Here is a 19,193-nt window from a genome sequence, read left to right on the forward strand (position 1 = left end):
CTGGAGATGATCAAAGCTAAACTGAGTAACAAAAGAGTAAAGTGATCTTATGCAATTAACGAACAAGCAAACACTTTCATTTAATCAATGCGAATAGACTGCAATGCATCCATTTTCTCAGAGAAATACTGACAGTTGTCACATAAAAATTCTTAATTACAAAAACTTCAAAATGCAGAGTCAAAAACATGCTAATAAGATTTCTCAACATTTCCAGCTTTCTGTTGCAGTTCATGTTGTCTTATTTGAATGCTGAAAATGTGCATGCCATACAAAAATAAGAACACAGATATTCAGGTCACAACAGAATTCAGAAATCCACTAATAATTGCTATTTCAAGCAGATGACTGTAAACTAAACTTCTGTGGAATAAAATATGAGGGCTTTACAAACACTGTAAAATAACCTTTATAATAAATTACTTCTCTAGAGCAGGTCAATATTGAACTTTCTGCTTCCATGGTCCCTCACTCATTCTCCAAGACACTACAGTCTCATTTTTTCCAGACTCGCAGACTCCAACACGTAGGATGACAAAAGTCCCTCTCTTGTTTTGAGTTTAATACTTCTGTCTCAGTGGTTCCTGCTGGCTCACAGCCAGAGGTCAAATCTGCTCTATCCAGGCAAATAAATGTTGCAGGACCATTGCGTTGGCTCAAGATTTTTTGAATCCCAATTTCTTATTCATTACTATATTTCTGAATCAAGTAAAAATCTAGTCAGTTGAGCAAAAATAGAATGGACACTATTATTCTCTACTAATACCCTTTTGCTATATGTAGCTCTGAAGAAATTAAAATCACCTTATTCTTTTCTCCAGTCTTCTCAGTAAAGAATAGGCTTTGATTTTAAATGCTTTGCAGATATCTTGACTTCACATCTTAAAGGGATGCGTTTATGGACTTTGCTTTGAGTTATTAAGGGTGTTTGGGGTTTCATTTTAATACAGTGAAATAAAAAACATGATTCCTCAGTGAAGAAAAGGCCATCATATTTTTCACCAGAAACTAATAAAGGATGATCGTTGCAATGATGCTTAAATTAGGGTCCATCTTGCAGAATAACTGAACTGTTAGGATAACTCAAGCAGGTTTCATTATTCTGCAACACACAAAAATGACCCCAACAAACATACGTATGCTTTGTCAGTAAAGACAAGCCCTGCAGGATTTTACGGGGCATGAAAGAATGCGTGCATTCATTCTTAAAAACTAATGCTCTGCACTTGTTATCTTTAACTTTAAATGTTGTATTTTTCTGATGAGGGCTCTTCCACAGGGTGATATATGTAAGTGGTTCTAATGCAGCCAACAGCACTTTATTCAGTATTGTGGGGCATAATTTCAAAGGTAATATGCATGACATCCAACTTAGAGGTTTAAAGGTTTTTTATTTTTTTATTTATTTTTTTTTTTAGGTGAACTCTCAACCTTACTGAATCAATGGATAAAAACCTTTGGACTTCACTAGAGTCAGGATTTCATGGCTCTTTAGAAGCAACATTGTTAAGAGTAATTTGTTTTCTGAGGAAATTATGTTTACAACAGGATCCAAAGCCAATGAAGTTAAATCACTTTTGATCGATTCCCACTCTTTGAAAAAGACTCAAATTAACACGAATCCTGAGTCCAGAAATCTTGAGCCCTGGTGGGCCTCCCACATTTGAGGACCCACTTACTGTCACGCTGCCCCCCTGCAGCACCGTGGAGCGATCATCTTCAAGCATATGGAATAACACACACCCGCGTAGGAGCAACATGGCATTATGATGTACTGCATATCTCATGTTTTTAAATCTCTTAAGAGATAAATATTACCTCCCACTCCCTTTTCTCTTTGATGAAATACAGGAAATTTTCACAAGGAAGACCTCTGTTTTTTTAAAGTTAAATTTAGAGTTAGAACTAATACCAAAATAAATATACATGCTGGCTAGAGCTATCTAAATATTGCTCTGTCATTCAACACAATGTTCCATTTTAATTGATTTTTTAATTAACTTCCTCCATAAATGTACCTTTCAGCAGGTCCACAAGGGACAAGTAACCCACCACGGTTGTACTATGTTGTTTTCAAACTGTGTATATACAATATATAACATATATATAATACATAAATATATATATATATTTTATATACACACACAAATACACACTCTGCACTTTTCATTAAAAATCTATGCAATGGAATGGTAAACTTTGTGACATTGCAGACTTGAGCAGGCTATTTCCGTGAGCCACCCTAAACTGTCAAGCTAATGTAAATAATTGAAGAGAAATACAAAAATATCATCTGATCTGTGCTGCTACAAAATGAACTATGATGAACAGACATTCAAGAGGCAGTTCACAATCAACAGGCCATTCTAAAACTGGAGCTGACAGAAGCTATATATTGTTTTAGAGGTGAAATGGTTGGTCTCCAGTGGGGAGTATGAAGGGCTGAAAGCTGTGATTATCTCTGCAGTGTATTAGCAAAGCTGCTGGCGAGCTGATGGGGAGGTCTGCCAGCAATATCAGCAGAGGCTGAGCCAAACTGGGAGCTCCCTGTGCACCAAATCTATCGGTCTGCAGAATGGCAACAGGAGCTTTTTGCCCGTGGGACGTGAGTACACAGTTTCTGTCCTCTCCCGAGGGCTCCTTCATCAATCATACACAAAGTACTGCTGGTCCAGAAAGTTTACTGTGCTGCACCACAAAACAGTGAATAAATTGTGATTAAAAACAAAATAAGAAACATTAAAATATTAGGAAGTGCAGATTTTTCCAAGGAAAAAAAAATCTCTTACAGCAGCAGCTAGGTTTTTCTTGTGTTCTGCACAACAGCCATGGTTTGTTAAATGGTTGTATGCAGCAAGATGCTGTGCGCAGACCCCAGGCAAGAAAAACTGCGCCATGCATCTCCATGAGAAACGGTACTGAAGATGACACTGGCACCTTGACCTAGTGAACCAACAGAAAACTCTTCTTAAATAGCCATCACTGGAAGAAACATCATCATTAAAAAAAATAAAAAATAGGTATATTCATGTTTTCTCAAACATGTCCGGCACTTCCTGGTTGAGTAGCTACAATTTTAACAGCACTGTTTCACTTTGGAAAAGGTTTCCCATTACTTGGAGGCCACGGGAGGGCATTCGGTGCCCCACAGTTGTGATTTCAGAGGCAGGGCACGCTGGCTCTGGTGCCGCCTTGCCCAGCTGGCAGCCAGGGAAGCTACCTCCCCACGGGGAGAGCCGTCACTGCCCTGCACCTAAACTGTCCCTGCAACCCGGCCGCCCATGGCACGCACAAGGTAGTAATTGCTTCAAGGGAAAAGTGTGACCCACACAGCTCCCATCTGCATCATTTATCCTCCTGTAATGTAATTGCTATCTAGGTTCTTACTACTCCAACAATTCCTGGTCAAGACCTGCGGCAGACAAAGTCGCTGTCAATACTGGAACTTTATGGGCCAAGAAGATATTTGGATTTGAAACAAAAGTGTTATTATATTTTATCTTCTCTTTTCCCAATTCTGTAGAAATCTGGCAGCCCAATGCAAACCTTTTGTACCGTATATCTTAATAAAGCAAATACTGATAATGCCCACAAATTCAAGACATAATTATTGCATTACAAACCTGGAAATTAATGGTAAATTTTAAAGCAGTTTCCATTCTCTTTCACATGAGGAATGGCTTTGCAATATATTTTTCTAAGGAAGGCTACAAGTAAAATCTCTCCCTCTACATCTCTCCTGCTGTTCAGTCACTCATGTCCTGATCCGGCACGAAAGGTTTGCATCTAATTAGGTCCCAGAGATACGTGGGATTTCTAACAGTGAAAGACATGTAACATCTTGCAGGATGCAATTATAAATCTTGAAGGGCTCAAGAAATTAAACTACATTATCCCAGATATTTATATTATACATATATTATAACTACTAAACATATTGTAACTCTGTATACCTTCAAAAAAAGTGAATTGCTTAGATATGGGAAAACGCTATGTCTTCCTCTGCCCTGGCCTAATCTTCATATTTGATTAAACAAGACTCCATTTAGGGACAAGGTGGAAGCAAATATCCTCTAGACAGAAATCAGTGAGGTTCAACAAGGCCAAGTGCAAGGTCCTGCACCTGGGTCACAACAACCCCATGCAACGCTACAGGCTTGGGGAAGAGTGGCTGGAAAGCTGCCCGGCAGAAAAGGACCTGGGCATGTTGGTTGACAGCCGCCTGAATATGAGCCAGCAGCGTGCCCAGGTGGCCAAGAAAGCCAATGGCATCCTGGCTTGTATCAAAAATAGTGTGGCCAGCAGGACTAGGGAAGTGATCGTGCCCCTGTACTCAGCACTGGTGAGGCCGCACCTCGAATACTGTGTTCAGTGTTGGGCCCCCCACTACAAGAGAGACATTGAGGTGCTGGAGCGTGTCCAGAGAAGGGCAACGAAGCTGGTGAAGGGTCTAGAGCACAAGTCTTATGAGGAGCAGCTGAGGGAACTGGGGTTGTTTGGCCTGGAGAAAAGGAGGCTGAGGGGAGACCTTATCGCTCCCTACAACTACCTGAAAGGAGGTTGTAGAGAGGTGGGGGTCGGTCTCTTCTCCCAGGTAACAAGTGAGAGGACGAGAGGAAATGGCCTCAAGTTGCACCAGGGGAGGTTTAGACTGGATATTAGGAAATTTTACTTCACTGAAAGGGTTATCAAGCATTGGAACAGGCTGCCCAGGGAAGTGGTTGAGTCGCCATCCCTGGAAGTATTTAAAAGACATTTGGATGAGGTGCTTAGGGACATGGTGTAGTGGTGGTCTTGGTAGTGTTAGGTTTATGGTTGGACTCGATGATCTTACTTTTCCAACCTATAAGATTCTGTGATTCAGTATTATGATGTACCTCACATCATGACATTATCACTTATAACATCACCTAATGACACAATAGATGTCAATAATAATAAGTATCAATCACGGAGACAGAATGAATGAGCAAACACACTCTCCAGAAATTCTGATGTACAAAATGAAAAAGACAGTATTTAAAAAAAAATTGTTGAGGAGATGTATTTTAGTGCTTTAGTCTGCTATTTCTAAAACTGCTCGTGAAGCAGAATGTTTTCTAACACCTGCACCATTTACCTGCAGCATCTCCATAGCTGGGAGGGTGCCTTAATGCTGCTAATGGCAGACAGCCAGATTCAGAACCAACCAGCCAAACAACCAGTTTAGAAACTGCCGTCCCCATCACTCACCATTGCTACCTAGAAGCTGCAAGGATGGAAAGATGGATAAGCTTTTGCTATACTACAGTAATTGTCAAGATTGACCTCTTTTTGATTATTCACTGGATGTTTCAAACAGAAGATCTGTGTTTTGACTCATAGTTTTGAAAGCTACTAAAATGACTACCCGGATGGTGAGAGGTGGAAGAAACTACAGGCACCTTTTTGTGTCTGAAAGAAACAAGGAAAAAACCCTAACCCCAAACTCCACTACAATGTTTATTTTGGTTTTACATTGGGTTTTTGTTTGAGGTTGGTTTTTTTTTTTTTAAGTTTTTATTCCCAGATTATCATTCTTCCCTCTGAAAGCCTAAGATAAGCCAATACCAAAAGGAAACAATTTTTTTAAAACTACTTAACTCTTACTCTATAGTTCTTTTGATTTAAAATACTTAAGAACATCATTTAGGAAAGATCCATGAGCAGTGAGCATAATCTGCTTTCCTGCATTTTGTGAAAGCTTTCCTGTATTTCCAAACTATCTAATCAATGCAAAAACCAGTATTTCCAAAGATGCACTTAGTTTATATTGGGAGTAGCTTAGTGTTAAAAGAACTATGTACGCACTGTTTACGCTAATCCCTGAAATACAAAATTCTGCTGTTCACAAGAAACTTTCAGCTACTGGCAAGAAGATCCTTTGAAAAAACAAAACAAAACAAAACAAAACAAAACAACCAACTCCCCCCTCCTGACCAAGGTGCTATGCAAATTGTTGAGATGAAGACCAGAACTTTGCTTCCGTTCATTCTTATAAACAATGCTTGTAATTATGGCTTAAGTTGCAACTAAAATGATTACCTACTCAGGAGTTGAAAAAGTAAATGAAACTATGTGTCAAGAACTTTCCAATAGAGAAGATGGACATTTTAAAGCTCCCCTACAAGACCCTGGAAAAACTCCTCTTAAGGTAACAAATCTGATGGCCCATGGTTAAAAATAAGAGACAGAAAACACAGAGCTGCTACAACAGTCAGGGAAACAGGGACTCATAAGAAGATGGCAACCCTCCTAGTCTCATTATGAATAATTAAAAGCACTTGGCTTGTTTACTTTAATAAAACTAAGCTGAAGAGGAGACATAATTGCTTGCTATAAATGCACTAGAAGATGGCTAAACACAGAATAAGAGGATAAAAAATGGCCTCAAAAAGTTTATGTTAAAAGCTTTTTGACCTTCAAAGGAAGGTAATACTTGAATCAGTTTGTCACTAAGACTAGTCAAGGCAAAAAAAAAAACAAACCCAAACCCAAAACATTTAAGAAGAAACTTGAAACTTGTGGTTCCCTATAAAGGTAAAGGAATGGGTTCAAGATTTCTTCCAGTCCTCTACCCTGTAACAGGTCCTATTTCCTACGGAATGAAAACCAAGGATTGTTTTTGAAAGAAACAAATTCCTATTCCGAAAAACAAGCAGAAGTACCATTTTGGAAGAAAAACTGTTAAAGATGCCTAATTTTTCTTTTAGATTTAATCTTTTTTTGTAAGGAGACTTAAGACGGAATAAACTCCTCCGTATTAATTAATTGCATTCAGTCCATTGAAATGAATTGAACTGAGGCTTTTTGTAGTGTTTCATGTGCTCATGAGAAGATTATATGCTGCATGAGGTGGACTGTGAAACTGCTGAATACTCCGTTTGCACCAATAATTTTAGAAGCTACTCTGACTGTGATAGACAATTATGGACTTCAGTGTGAAAAGATGATCCTTTCCTGGAATTACTAGACATGGCAAAAACTCCTCTCTGCTTAAGTGTCCACTTGCATCAGAAATCAGACTCATCTCTGTCACCAAGAAGACACGCTGATTATTTACAGGCCCAGTGTCTAGCCAGGATATTTGCTTCTGGAGAAACAAGGAAGTGTAGGATGTCTCCAAAACACACATACCTGCCTCCATAGCAAGAAAAGCAGCAGAGAGATGGATATTAACTCTTTGGGGGGCACATAGTATTTTGTAAAATGATTTCCATAGTGCTATTTACAGGCCACTTTCATGACAGCCACAAGCGGTCTGAAAGGTCAGCTTGTCAGAAACATCCCTCACATCACCCCAAAAACCCCCAATCCCCAGGTAATCTGTGGGAGTTCATCACCAACTCACTTCCCATGTCTCCAACTGTGTTTTCATTCACCTACAGGTAAATCATTAAATTTAAATACCTGATATCAGCACCTCCTACCTCTACCCCTTTTGGAAATAGTCTCCTCCTCTTCCTTTCTTTTGAGATCCTGAGCATTTACTAGCTTCTAAAGTAGAAAACAGACTTTTGGAGCAACTGCCTAGTACTTCCACAGGTATAAATACATTCTTCCCATTCTTAGACATTGATATATAGCCGAAACTACTCTAAAATGGCAAGGCTGGAAAGCGAAGCTCTGATGAACAGGCTGATGTGGACAGGGAATTCAAAAATCCATGCTTAACACAGAAAGACTAAATTAAGCCTTAGCAGAAAACCACATTTAAAAGGAGAGAATAAAGGCAAGCCCAAATGTCAGGCCAAACAGGCCAATTCTGAACAGATTTTGGAGAAATTGAGTCACACGCACTTTCCATTTTTCATCCCATTCCTAGGGACAGAGACAAATTTCCCCAGAAGGTTCAGTTTCTTTGCACAACCACAAGGAAAAAATTTAGCATCTTTCTATACTTTTGCACATGGCCTTCATATTTTACAACAATGTAAAAAGAGACAGTCCAGAGGAATTTACAGTCCAGGACTGGTAAAAGGATCTTTTTACCTCCCTTGAAACTCAATTAGGAAGGCGCAGGTTGCTCTATAAATTAACCAGGAAGGTTATGATCTGTCTCCTGGGAAGTACCAATTCAAAACTCATTTCCAGTTGTGCATGTTTCACATGCAGAATTAGGATCCGTGTCAAATGCAATGAGCCATCTCTTCAAGAAATTCCTACCAAAATAAATTACTGAAATCAAGAAGCTGGATGTAATCATTCTCCCCTTTCTCCCACTTCCTCTTCTCTTTTACGGCCTTGTGCAGACAACCTGCACCAGCGTGCCAAGGATATAAAGCTCTGAATTGCATCTTAAGCACATAATGTATAGAGAAACATTTGTTGTTTATTGACAATTTTGAATGCTTAACTGTGTTGCTGCATAAATCACTTTTCTTACAAGAATGACATGAATTATATGACACACTTTTCCCAAAACTGGCATTTTTGCAGTGCTACAATCGTTGCAGAAGCTGACAGACTCGGGGGGAAGACAACTACTTCAGCTTTCCACAAGGTGGCATGGTTCCCTTTGCTGAAAGCATTACTCAGTGCCATTGAGGAAATGTAATTTTTTTATTTAATTTTTTTTCAAATGTACTGGCCACTGTCATGAATAGGTTTAAATACGTTTAAGATCTCTAAAAGATCTCTAACAAGGTTCACTTTAACAAATTCTTCCAATAGAGAGTTTACTGAGTTAAAAAAAGCTTCCTTCTCTTATGCTGAAATGAAGAAAAGGTATCTGTGCTTGCTGCCACGCAAAAGCAAGCTTCAATCAAATATATTTCAGGCACATCATGTGGCAGAAGAGGGCCTAAGGAGCTAAAAAATCTGATTCTCCAAGTGTCAGGTCATCAGTTTCAAATCCTATCAGATTTCTTTCAGTCTCACAATATTTTCGGTAAAATGGGCTAGCAAGGAATCCACCTACTACACCCCCTTCCCATCCATGTGAGAATTAAAGATCCCAGAGCATTTTCCACAGGTGAAGATTTTCCCTGCTGTTTCCAGACCACTTCCCGTCCCTGTGGGATACGGCCATTCAGCAGCTGCTTGTGCTGTCCCCGGGGCAGCGGGAGATGCGCTGAACAGCTCTGCCCACAGCCTCTCCTGCTGCAAAGCGACATCAGCACCGCTGAGCTTCCCCCACAGGACCACGCATGCGGTCACTGCTGCCCCTGCACAACGGCCCCATCAGGCAGTGACAGACGGCAGGTAAGGTGCTTTGACTCAAGTGATTTAAAAAAAAAAACCACCCAAACATGTATAGTTTCTCATCTTTCTTGTGTTGCTCCTCTCAGCCACTTCTGTGAATGATTCAGTGCTCAGTTTTGATTACCCGTTTAAATGTCATCAGCATGGTTTTGCCTAAACAGGAGAGACAAAAACAGCTGTGATAGACAAAAGAGGACAAGCTTTTGGCGTTGACCCATTTCCCTGACACCAGATGGGTCTCAGTTCCATAAATTTTGAAGTTTAAACAGCAAGCCAGAGAGGGAAGGGAGATGATGACACATGAGTTATTCACCCACACAAATACTGCCACGGTTCTCCATACAGGAAGGGCTCCTAATTCTACCCAGTGCAAATCACCTGGGAAAGAGTCAGACATATCAAAATACTGCCTCCCTATAATGCTTTCCATACAGTAAGCCTTATCTTGAAAGCAACAGCTTTCTGGTTCTGAGGACTGGTACCTAATGCTCATCACTCCTCCAACTCCATTTATTGTGCTCAGAATTTACTGCTTGTCATTGTAACAAGCACAGCTGAAACCCTTGCTTTTTAACTGCCAGCCTGCCAAGCAAAACACATTCATTCACATCTGATTTAAACATCACAAGCCAAATAATCAAGATGACAAAGAAGTTTAAGTACCCCGATCAGTCTGTTTTCTCTCCTAAAATATATCATTAATGCTATTATAATTATTAACTCTGTTACATACTGTCTTCCTGCATTTAAGTAGCTTCTGATCCTGTCAGTCACTGCAGGTGTATGGCACAGCCAAAACACTTATTTAAATTACTTGGATTTACAATTACAGATATTCACATACATCCCTGAAAATGGATGCAAGCACAAGGCAAAACCATCAACAAGACAAATCTGGAGATATGTATACAAGCATTAAAAACCTTCTGCTGCTTCTTTCTCCTCAAAAACCTTAGATTACAACAGTTAAGGCTCCGATTTAATTACGGTGCTTGTTCACATAATGGTCTCATTTTTCTCTATAAATTTTATGCTCAAACTAGGTTACATTCTCTGTTCTAAAATACAAAGTTCCTTGTTCTAAAAAGTAACTTGCTTGTTACTAGCTGCAAGTTCAAGCAGCCACATAAACAAGGAAGAGTACTCAAAAAAGGGACAAACTCGAGAATAAAGAGCAAATTCTGTCACCAAATGCCCCAGGAAGCTATCCAGCCATGACAAACAACAGAGCCCTCTCTCACTCAGGACAGAAAACTCGCTTAGTTGTGCAAGGGATCAGTTATTCCAGTTGAACAGTAGAATCTTGAGCTGTAACATTCAATTTCTTGGCTTACATGATTTTAAAATAAGTCACACTTTCCTGAACAAATTGAATGAAGCTTTAAATCTGAAAATTCCTTTGATGGAATTAGTATTGCATGGTCAATCTACATTGTGCCAAGAGGAGTAGTACAGTTAATTTCAAAACCTGGGAGACATTCTGCACCTTGCAAGTTATGCTTAAAATTGCAAATTTGTAATTGTTATCCCATTGTGGATGTTCCTACAGACCTTGGCTTCTGGATCACTGTTGATGCTACAAGAATCATCATCATCAGATTGTGGACCATTTCTGTTACAGAAAAAAAAAAGGACAAAAATCAATCTTAAAATCATATAAAAATTACAGCACAGCACAAAATGGAGCTGGTCATTCAACGGAGACTTCTGAAGTCATTGTACCTGAGCTTCAAAGACGCATAGCGTAACGTTGCTCCTTCAAACTCCTTCAGACTTGGGTCTGGGTTCACAGTGGCTGCATGCAGATCCTAGAGATAGAAGGCAGTGCTATTAATATAGTATTAAGTGCTATTAATATAGTATTAAGTATACCACCATGTTATTTCTTATTTCAAAGGGAAATTAAATCCTCCCTGCAAAGAAGCGATAGTATTTCTGGCTGAAGTTGAAAAGAGGCATGCATATATTCTCAAGCTGCATTTCATTCAGTGCAGGCATCTTATTTGTTACATCATGGCAGTTGCCCTGCTATAGTTTAGACTGAATCCATCCCAAGTGGAAAGATCAGAAAAGGCAGTATGTTTGTGAGCTAGACATCCCTAGCAGTACCCCCATTCACTTCGGCCTAGGTTATGAATGACATTCATGGAAAAATAAAAGGGGAAAAAAACAGCCACTGCCATGCAAAAAACAAGGGTAATAGTATTAAAGGTTCTAAAATCTGACAATATACTTGCCTTCCAAATGTCACTATTAATCTTTCCCCCATTCAGTACAGCAAAATCACTCCATGGCTGTTTCTAGACACATAATTATTCACACAGGAAGAAGCACATTGATAAAAAAAAAAAGAAAGAAAAAGAAAAAAAACACAAGACACTGTTGTTAGCATTGATATTTACAGGATGGGTTAGGGAACAGATCACCTCAAACTTCAACTAATTACTCCACTATACCATGGCATTTGGAGGAAAGGGAAGAGAAGACATGCCTCTAACAGTTACTTACCAAAACAAATGATTGAAACAAGGAAAGTTAATATAAATTAGGAACAGACAATGAAATTACTCTTTAACTATGATATTAAAAGCAAGCAAAATGAATCTGAATATGAATGTTGGCCACAGCTGCTACAGCCTTTGATAAACAGCAATTAAGGGGAAACATTAGGATTTCCATTTGATTGGCACTTTTGTTAAAAGACCCTAACACTATTAGAAGTAGAAATACTGAAACACAATGGTATATACAAGGATAAGATACATATAAGGTAAAAATCAAATATTTCTAGAGAGAAAGCACAAGAAAAGGACAGTGAAGGGAAGGAGGATTAGTAAGGAGTGCAGAGAGATTTCTTGCTGAAAAAGTAGTTTTGTGAAGTCTAGCAGCTTTTTTAAAAAACAGAACAAAACAAAAAAAACCACCACACAAACCACCCACCCTCTCATTTTCCATTCAAGTTTCTCAAAATTTTCAGAGGAGTTCACTGGTACAATCAAGCAAGTAGCAGTGCATTTACCACTACAGCAAGGTGAGGTTCATCCTTCTCTGTAAAGCCTGGGAGGAGCAGCTGATGTTGGAGTTGCCCCTCTCCTCTTCCCCACAAGGACAGAAATCCCACAGTCCTGAGCAACAGCCAGGTGGGACAGGAGATCTGGCTGCTGAGACATTCAGAGCCACCTCTTTGCAGCTTCACCAAATCAAGTATTCCTGTAATCAGTGGCCCCTTTTAAGATGAGCTCTCCTGGGTTGTCCAGCTCAGCCCCAAGATGAAGTGGTACCTATTAATATGGCCCAATGCATTAATTTGCAGGGTGGACCTCTCACCTCAGAAGTGTTCTCAGTACATCCCTACTGGAGGAATTATTTGTGAGAAACAACTCCCAGGAGTAATTCTTCCCAAACATGCCTTTGAATTAATTGAGTTGTTCGCTTTTTCTACTAAGCCCCTCCTCTTTAATTATTAGCTGCTAGAGGTTGTTACCTACAGAAGAACTTCTAGAGGTGATCCAGGCCTGAGATCAGTCAGGCTATAAGAAGACACAACTACCATCACCAAATTCTGCCATGATCTCAAAGAAGCTCCTATTGAAAATTAAACCCTACGGCTTTTTCTCTGCACAGGAAACGGGAAAGAGGCAGCAAAATCTCTAAAATTTGGAAAAGAATGTTACAAAAGATGAGGATTCACAAAGGAAGTCATTTGGGAACACACAGGAGAAAAGAGCTATCTAAAACTAAGTCAAATTTAATCAGCTGTGTAAAACCAAAATACATTTTCATGCTTTTGAGGGGGAGGAAGAGAAGGAATGTTCCAGGTTATTCATATTTAGCACCTATTAGCATATTTGTTAAATCTGCAGGATTTTTGCATAACGCTTAACCCATAATTGCTTTGGATTGAAATTTACTGATTATCTTGTGAAAGAAAAATTGCCTTGCAGCCTGTGTAAAAGTAAGACATTTTTGCATTTTTTCCTTTTTAAAACCCTTTCTGCCATTTGTATGCATTACAGCATCACTCCTCCCTACTCATTTTTTTCTGATTCTCTGTTCAACAATAGTAAGTAACTGCTTTTCTTTATGCTGAGTATCCAGAGTAAGCTACAACATAAAAATGTCTGACTTGATCTGTTCTTTGTTGACTGCCCTCAGCTGTGAGCCACATTCTGTCAAATGAAGAAAAGCTTCTGTATAACACATCATTTAAGAGACAGGGACACAAAATAAAAAAAAAAAAGGAGGAAACAAGACAAAGGGTAAAAAGGCATTACTCTGGGGGAAAAAAACGTGTTTCGAAATGTTTATTTGACACACTTAAAAGCTGAAAGAGCCCAAATAAACTCATCTCAAGACTAGCACATGATGCTTCACAGACAAATGTGATAAAGATAAAAGTATTTTTTATGGACTCACAGAAGCCTATTGGGACAGATATGAAATGCTACCCATGCCAGTCTTCAATCCTAGATTATACTCTTTCATCTGCCTAAAACCTATATATCCCCCAACCTTTTCAGAAGAAAGCAATACAAATTCCAGCACATGGGAACGAGCTAAACCAGCCCTCCCAAACCAGATTATCTCGGAGCACAGGCTTCCAAACAGCAATGAGGGAACCAGCAGTACACAGCTCACACATGGTCCAACTTGGAGCTGGAAGCTGTCCACCACAACTGCTGCTGCCAATGGTAGTGCTGGGATAAAGGCGTTTGGGAGCCCCTATTCTAGATTGAATTCCACATCTTTTATGAAGTGTCAGATTGACTGTATCACAGATGTCCCGGTTAATCCTTCACAGGGAGGGAGAGCGGAAGCATTTTGGGTAGGCTGCAGTGCAGTGAAGAGGGACTGAAACCAATATCACCTGCAAGTGACCTGGAGATGATTAGGTGCTGGCAAGTATTGATTACAAGAGATGAAAAACCAAAGATTCATGACAGCTGACACTGTTAAATCTAGATTACAAATTATTTCATTACCTACCTCTATCTCTTAACTCCACACCATGGCTTATTTCCCTCTTACTGCTCTGTAGCAGGGTTCTGCTCAGAACCAGCTGAATCCCAAAGGATTTTTCCTCCAGTTCCCTCTTAATAAAGCTCAACATCTGTGGTTTCAAGAAATGCAAGACTTTTCCTAACAGTTATCATTATAGCTCCAGCTACCCCCCTTCTTTGTAGCAGTTTCAGACTTTGGCAGTGCACAAAGTCCCAAGCCCAATTCACACTCTTGTTTTGAACTCCGTTACTGTAAGCCTGCTGGTATTGTATTGCTATCTTAACAACCACTGAGTCAAAAAATCAGTATTGTTTAAATAATGGTATGTAAGATGCTTATCAATGAATGCAGAAACCTTCAAAAGACAAATGCTTTCGTCTATACCTACAATTCAAATAACCATATAATATCATACTAATACAAATTTTGGAAACTTGCTTATTTTCTGTATATCATCTTTTACCCTACAGTATATAGTCTTGAATGCTGCCACAGAACTGTATATGCATAAATCTTTGCCAGATCAAATTCCTTGCTGAATTAGAACTGCCATATGAAAACTTAGATGAGCGTACTACGTACTCACATAAGTGGCATTTTAGAATGACTCCTCAAATGCCTTATTTAATAAATCGACACTGGATTAAAATCTATGTTGTTATAATTCATACATTTTGTATTCTCCATGAAGCTGCTGAGAATTAATGATCACTACTTATAATCACAAACTATTCTTCATTTAAAGCAAACAAAATTGTGAAAGGTTAAAGGTACATCTGCCACATTACCAGTGGGTCTGAAATTTTCATTGTAAAGACATTTTAAACAGAGGTAGAAAAATATTTGAAATGAATATACGCATTTTCTCTCTCCAATTTACCAACCATACTGATTTCTGCGTTTTTGTGAAAGATGCCTATAACTTACTAATTAAAGCCCTGTTCTCCATATTTTAGAGTAAGAAAAATACTTAATGGTGAAGTTATATCACTCACGTGTACATTACAGGAATTTATACTGGAAGTGCGTGCAGCACTTTACATTCAGCATTTCTGGATTTTTTTTTCTTGTTTTCTAGCTGAATTATAACAATTGCTGTTCTTTCTCCATGAACCCTCTCAGAAATAATTTCCAGCGTGCTTGGTGCACAGTACATTCCACGGGAACTTGACTGATGTAAACTATAACTGAAATATTGTGGTCAAGTTTGCAAACCTTATGAGTAGCATTTATGAACATGTGGGAGCAATCTTTCTAAAATAATGAACAAGAATGTACGTGTTTAAGCCTATACAGGACAAAAGTTTCAGGGTCAAGACGGTAATACATACTTGAATGTCCTTAACTCCTCTTAACTTTCATTTAAGTTATTTTGGTGCATATGTCAACAAAATCAAGAACAGAAGAAATGTCATATCTAAATACATTTAAAAAAAAATGAATAAATAAAACCTAAGGATTGCCTGATCCAAAACTCAAAGCTAGTACAAAGACTTCCCTTTGTTTCATAAAACTGTGGACCTTCTTCTGAAAAGTTAGTATGAAAAAGAATTCATTTCAAAACAATTTGATTTTATATCAGTATTTCATTCCATAGAAGTCCTCCCAGCATACCAAAACAAAGTGATTGCATTTTTTGAAGCATACTCTTCTTTCTGATAATTTATTTTATTTTTCTACTTATATGACATCAATCAACCCCCTGGATTGTGCCTGAAAGGATTATTTTAAAAGGCAGTATCACATATTGCTCTTTCAATACATGTGAAAGAGAGAGTGCATTTCTTTCTGTTTCTAATTAAAGACTGGCTGCAACACAGTGATCCACTTGTGCAGATATGTTCTACTGGCAGGACGTTAAAAGATTTACACTTGAGAATACTTGATGTTTATTCAATAGAAACTACCCTGTAAAGGAACTAGTGTCTCAAATGAAGACTCATATGTCTTTGTGTGATACTCCTACCAAGTGAACCAAAAAGAAAGAAGATGCAAACAAAGAGTCCAGCCAAAAGACTGCTATAATGTGCAAAAATTTTATGTATCCTGTATCCATATAATGCAGCAACGCTTCAGCACATGCTACAGAACTGCAGTAGTTTCACATTAATCAGGCGTTGGCTGTCTAATTTGTTTGAGATATGTCTGATTTCATCCTACACATCCAAAGTTCAGGATGTTTCATGAGGCACAGCCATCAGAAAATGCACATAGAAAATAAATACTTACGACGTATTATCAACAAATAGCTAAACTTTGGGATATTATCAGGCCCCATATTCTAAAGCTCAGTTTAGCTAACAGTTAAACCTGGAAGTTCAGAAAGTTATTTCAATTTTCTTTACAGTATGCAGCCCACAAGAAGACACAGTGTGTTACCTCAGTTTCTGGAGTAGGAGACGGAGTAATGGAACCAAGTGATCCTTTCCGTGAGCCCTGGAGATCTGTTGGGATGGACACGGGACGTTGCCATTGAGTTGTTCCTGTTGGTATGTGCCAGTAGTAGATCCCAGCAATGTCATTGATTTTTTTCCAGCCAGGCGGTAAGTCTGGGTCTGTCTGAAATGAATGATCACTCCATATATCTGCTGGGAACAGAAGAGAAAAAAAAAAAAGGGAAAAGAAAAAAAAGAAGAAAATTAATTAATGTTACTAACAGTTCTTCCATGGGTCTGCCCCTGATGCAAGTGATGCACAGCTGGTACTGCTGTTGTACAGTTCCTGTGTAAATGAACACCAGAAAAAGATACTGAATTATTGAGGCTCAAAGTAAGGTGACAAAGCCGTTTAACTTGGCCTATAAAGAGAGGAAAAAAATACACTACTTGCCAAAGAGCTATTCTAATACGGCAGCTATCTAATACCATCAGATAAACTAGCTCTTCTAATAAGGTTTAGCTTCAAGTACATTAAATCACAGCATATAAAGAAAAATTTGGAGTTGTGGTATACTCTATCCTCTTCATCACAGCTCCTTCCCTTCTCAATGCATGGTAGCAGAGCATATATTTCTGCTAATCAAAGTCAGCTTATCAAAACAGAACCCCACACACACCAATCAAACAACCTGCACTGGGTTTACTTACAACATCTAAAAGACTGCTTGTTCAAAACGATGAGAACAAAAGAACTGAGCGATCGTTTTACACACACCCCGACTGTCACAAACAAACATACTGTTTTCAATTGGTTTTATAATGGGGTAGAAAAAAAAATCAAAACCTCATCCACAGTGCCAACACGGAGATGAAATACTGGCTCTACTGATATACCTCCTACTAACTTAAGAATGTGCCAGCAATTCATATTGTAGTTAGACATATTCCTAGATTTACCTGGGATTATAGATGCATAGAGGAGAGTTCACCGGTAGAGAGCATGCAGTGCTTTTTAGAAAGGCAGGGGCATCACCTATGTGCAAAACAGCTGTACCCCAGCAGGGACAGTTACCTTCTGTTGGATACATGCTTTCCAGAGGCTGGGAAGGGAGCCAGTGCTCTTCTAAACTTCCCAGCTAACGTGTTTTGGTGGTGTCATTATGGTATGTGCTATTAACCAGCTGCTATGGTCTACTCCAAGGACCGTCAAACTGCAGGGAGAAACAAGTAACCTCCCGCACTGACGTTTCCACCAGCACTTGAGCAGACATGATGAAGGCTGACACCAGCACAGTGAACTGAGCTAGCAAGAAAAAACCCCAAGAATAAAGGAAGCACCATACCAATGAGCCATGGCTCACCTCGTCTGGCAACTTGTTTCCAGCCTTCAAAGACAGTCCTCAGAACACCTTCAGTGGACAACAGATGAATAAACTGCTGTTATATTGCTCTTTTTAATCTCTTTTTTAAATTAAAATTTCTTGTTAGTCTATCGTCAAGCCTCTTACTAGGTGTTTCATCATGGTTGCTTATTTCTGAATCTCTCTCATTTCTGCTACCCACAATTACGCACATACACACCTACACGCACAAACAGCATGATAACTTGAAATAACGCTTACACTCCATGGCACAAACCAGACTATTTCTTCCCCAGAGCCACTTAGAGTTCTTAAGTTACTGATTTACCACTTAAGGACTAATCTGAGCAAATTCTGCAGAAGAAAAGCTAGACAATATCATTACACTTAAATTCAATAATGAGCCTCACCCATGGCCCAATATCTGAAATCAGCAACATTCATATGATCAGTTCGAGAAATTCCCAAGTATTCTAAACACCCACGTCTAAATGTCCTCCGTTATAGCCTCTACTGCATTCAAGTGTATGTAGTTCCTGACTCCAAGGTTTTACATGTTTTAAAGCCCATTCATCTTCAACCTTGCCCATTTTTATTTTCCAGCTGAAAAAGTAAGCTGCATTCTTCTCAACCATATAAAAGGAAGATAAAAGCAGAACAAAAGCAAAACACTTTCAATAATTTGACCACACCATGCAAAAAGTGACGTGCAAAGATCAAATATCTAAACGTCACGTTTTAGATCATGGAGTGATCATCATTAAGTATGCATGGCAACATCTGCAACTCCAGATACGCATGGGTAAGTTTAAATAACTGGTTTGTAAAACACCCAAATATCAAAATAACGTCCGTATTCATAAAACTTACGTATTGGGCCTTTCAAAGCTTGCTGGAATAGGAAAATAATAAGCTTTTATTATGCAGGGAGGCAAAGCTTCAGATCAGTTCAGGTTCATACAGTTTACAGTATTAAACAACCATACTTCAACATTGCCAGCACATGAAATGTTATTCTCTTCTCTTTAAGATAGGCACTACTTCTGTCCTTGCTATACGTACGTATGTATATGTACACATGTATTTAAACATACAGTTAGCAAAGTGTTACACTATGGCTGCATTAAACGACTCCTTTCAAACCAATCAACCAAAGATGCAGAGGAACCAGAGACACAGAGGAACCAGCATACTGTTATTTATTGTTGTAATGACATGCAGTACCAGACAG

The 19,193-nt window shown here is 38.9% G+C and overlaps 1 protein-coding gene across 21 annotated transcripts in view; it reads right to left on the reverse strand.

Moving 5' to 3' along the window:
* APBB2 (amyloid beta precursor protein binding family B member 2) overlaps positions 1-19,193 on the reverse strand; it is a 200,235-nt gene that overhangs the window by 52,471 nt on the left and 128,571 nt on the right. For 15 of the 21 annotated variants that reach the window (XM_072861648.1, XM_072861652.1, XM_072861655.1 and 12 more), the window contains 4 exons: positions 16,603-16,811; positions 11,460-11,522; positions 10,945-11,030; positions 10,774-10,834 (listed from right to left, as the gene is read on the reverse strand). In XM_072861648.1, coding sequence (XP_072717749.1) covers positions 10,774-10,834; positions 10,945-11,030; positions 11,460-11,522; positions 16,603-16,811 — 419 coding nt within the window. The remainder of the gene's footprint in view (positions 1-10,773; positions 10,835-10,944; positions 11,031-11,459; positions 11,523-16,602; positions 16,812-19,193) is intronic. The other 6 variants (XM_072861654.1, XM_072861660.1, XM_072861661.1 and 3 more) reach the window with 3 other exon arrangements.

This window comes from Ciconia boyciana, chromosome 5, assembly GCF_034638445.1.
Source record: "Ciconia boyciana chromosome 5, ASM3463844v1, whole genome shotgun sequence".
Classification (NCBI taxonomy): domain Eukaryota; kingdom Metazoa; phylum Chordata; class Aves; order Ciconiiformes; family Ciconiidae; genus Ciconia; species Ciconia boyciana.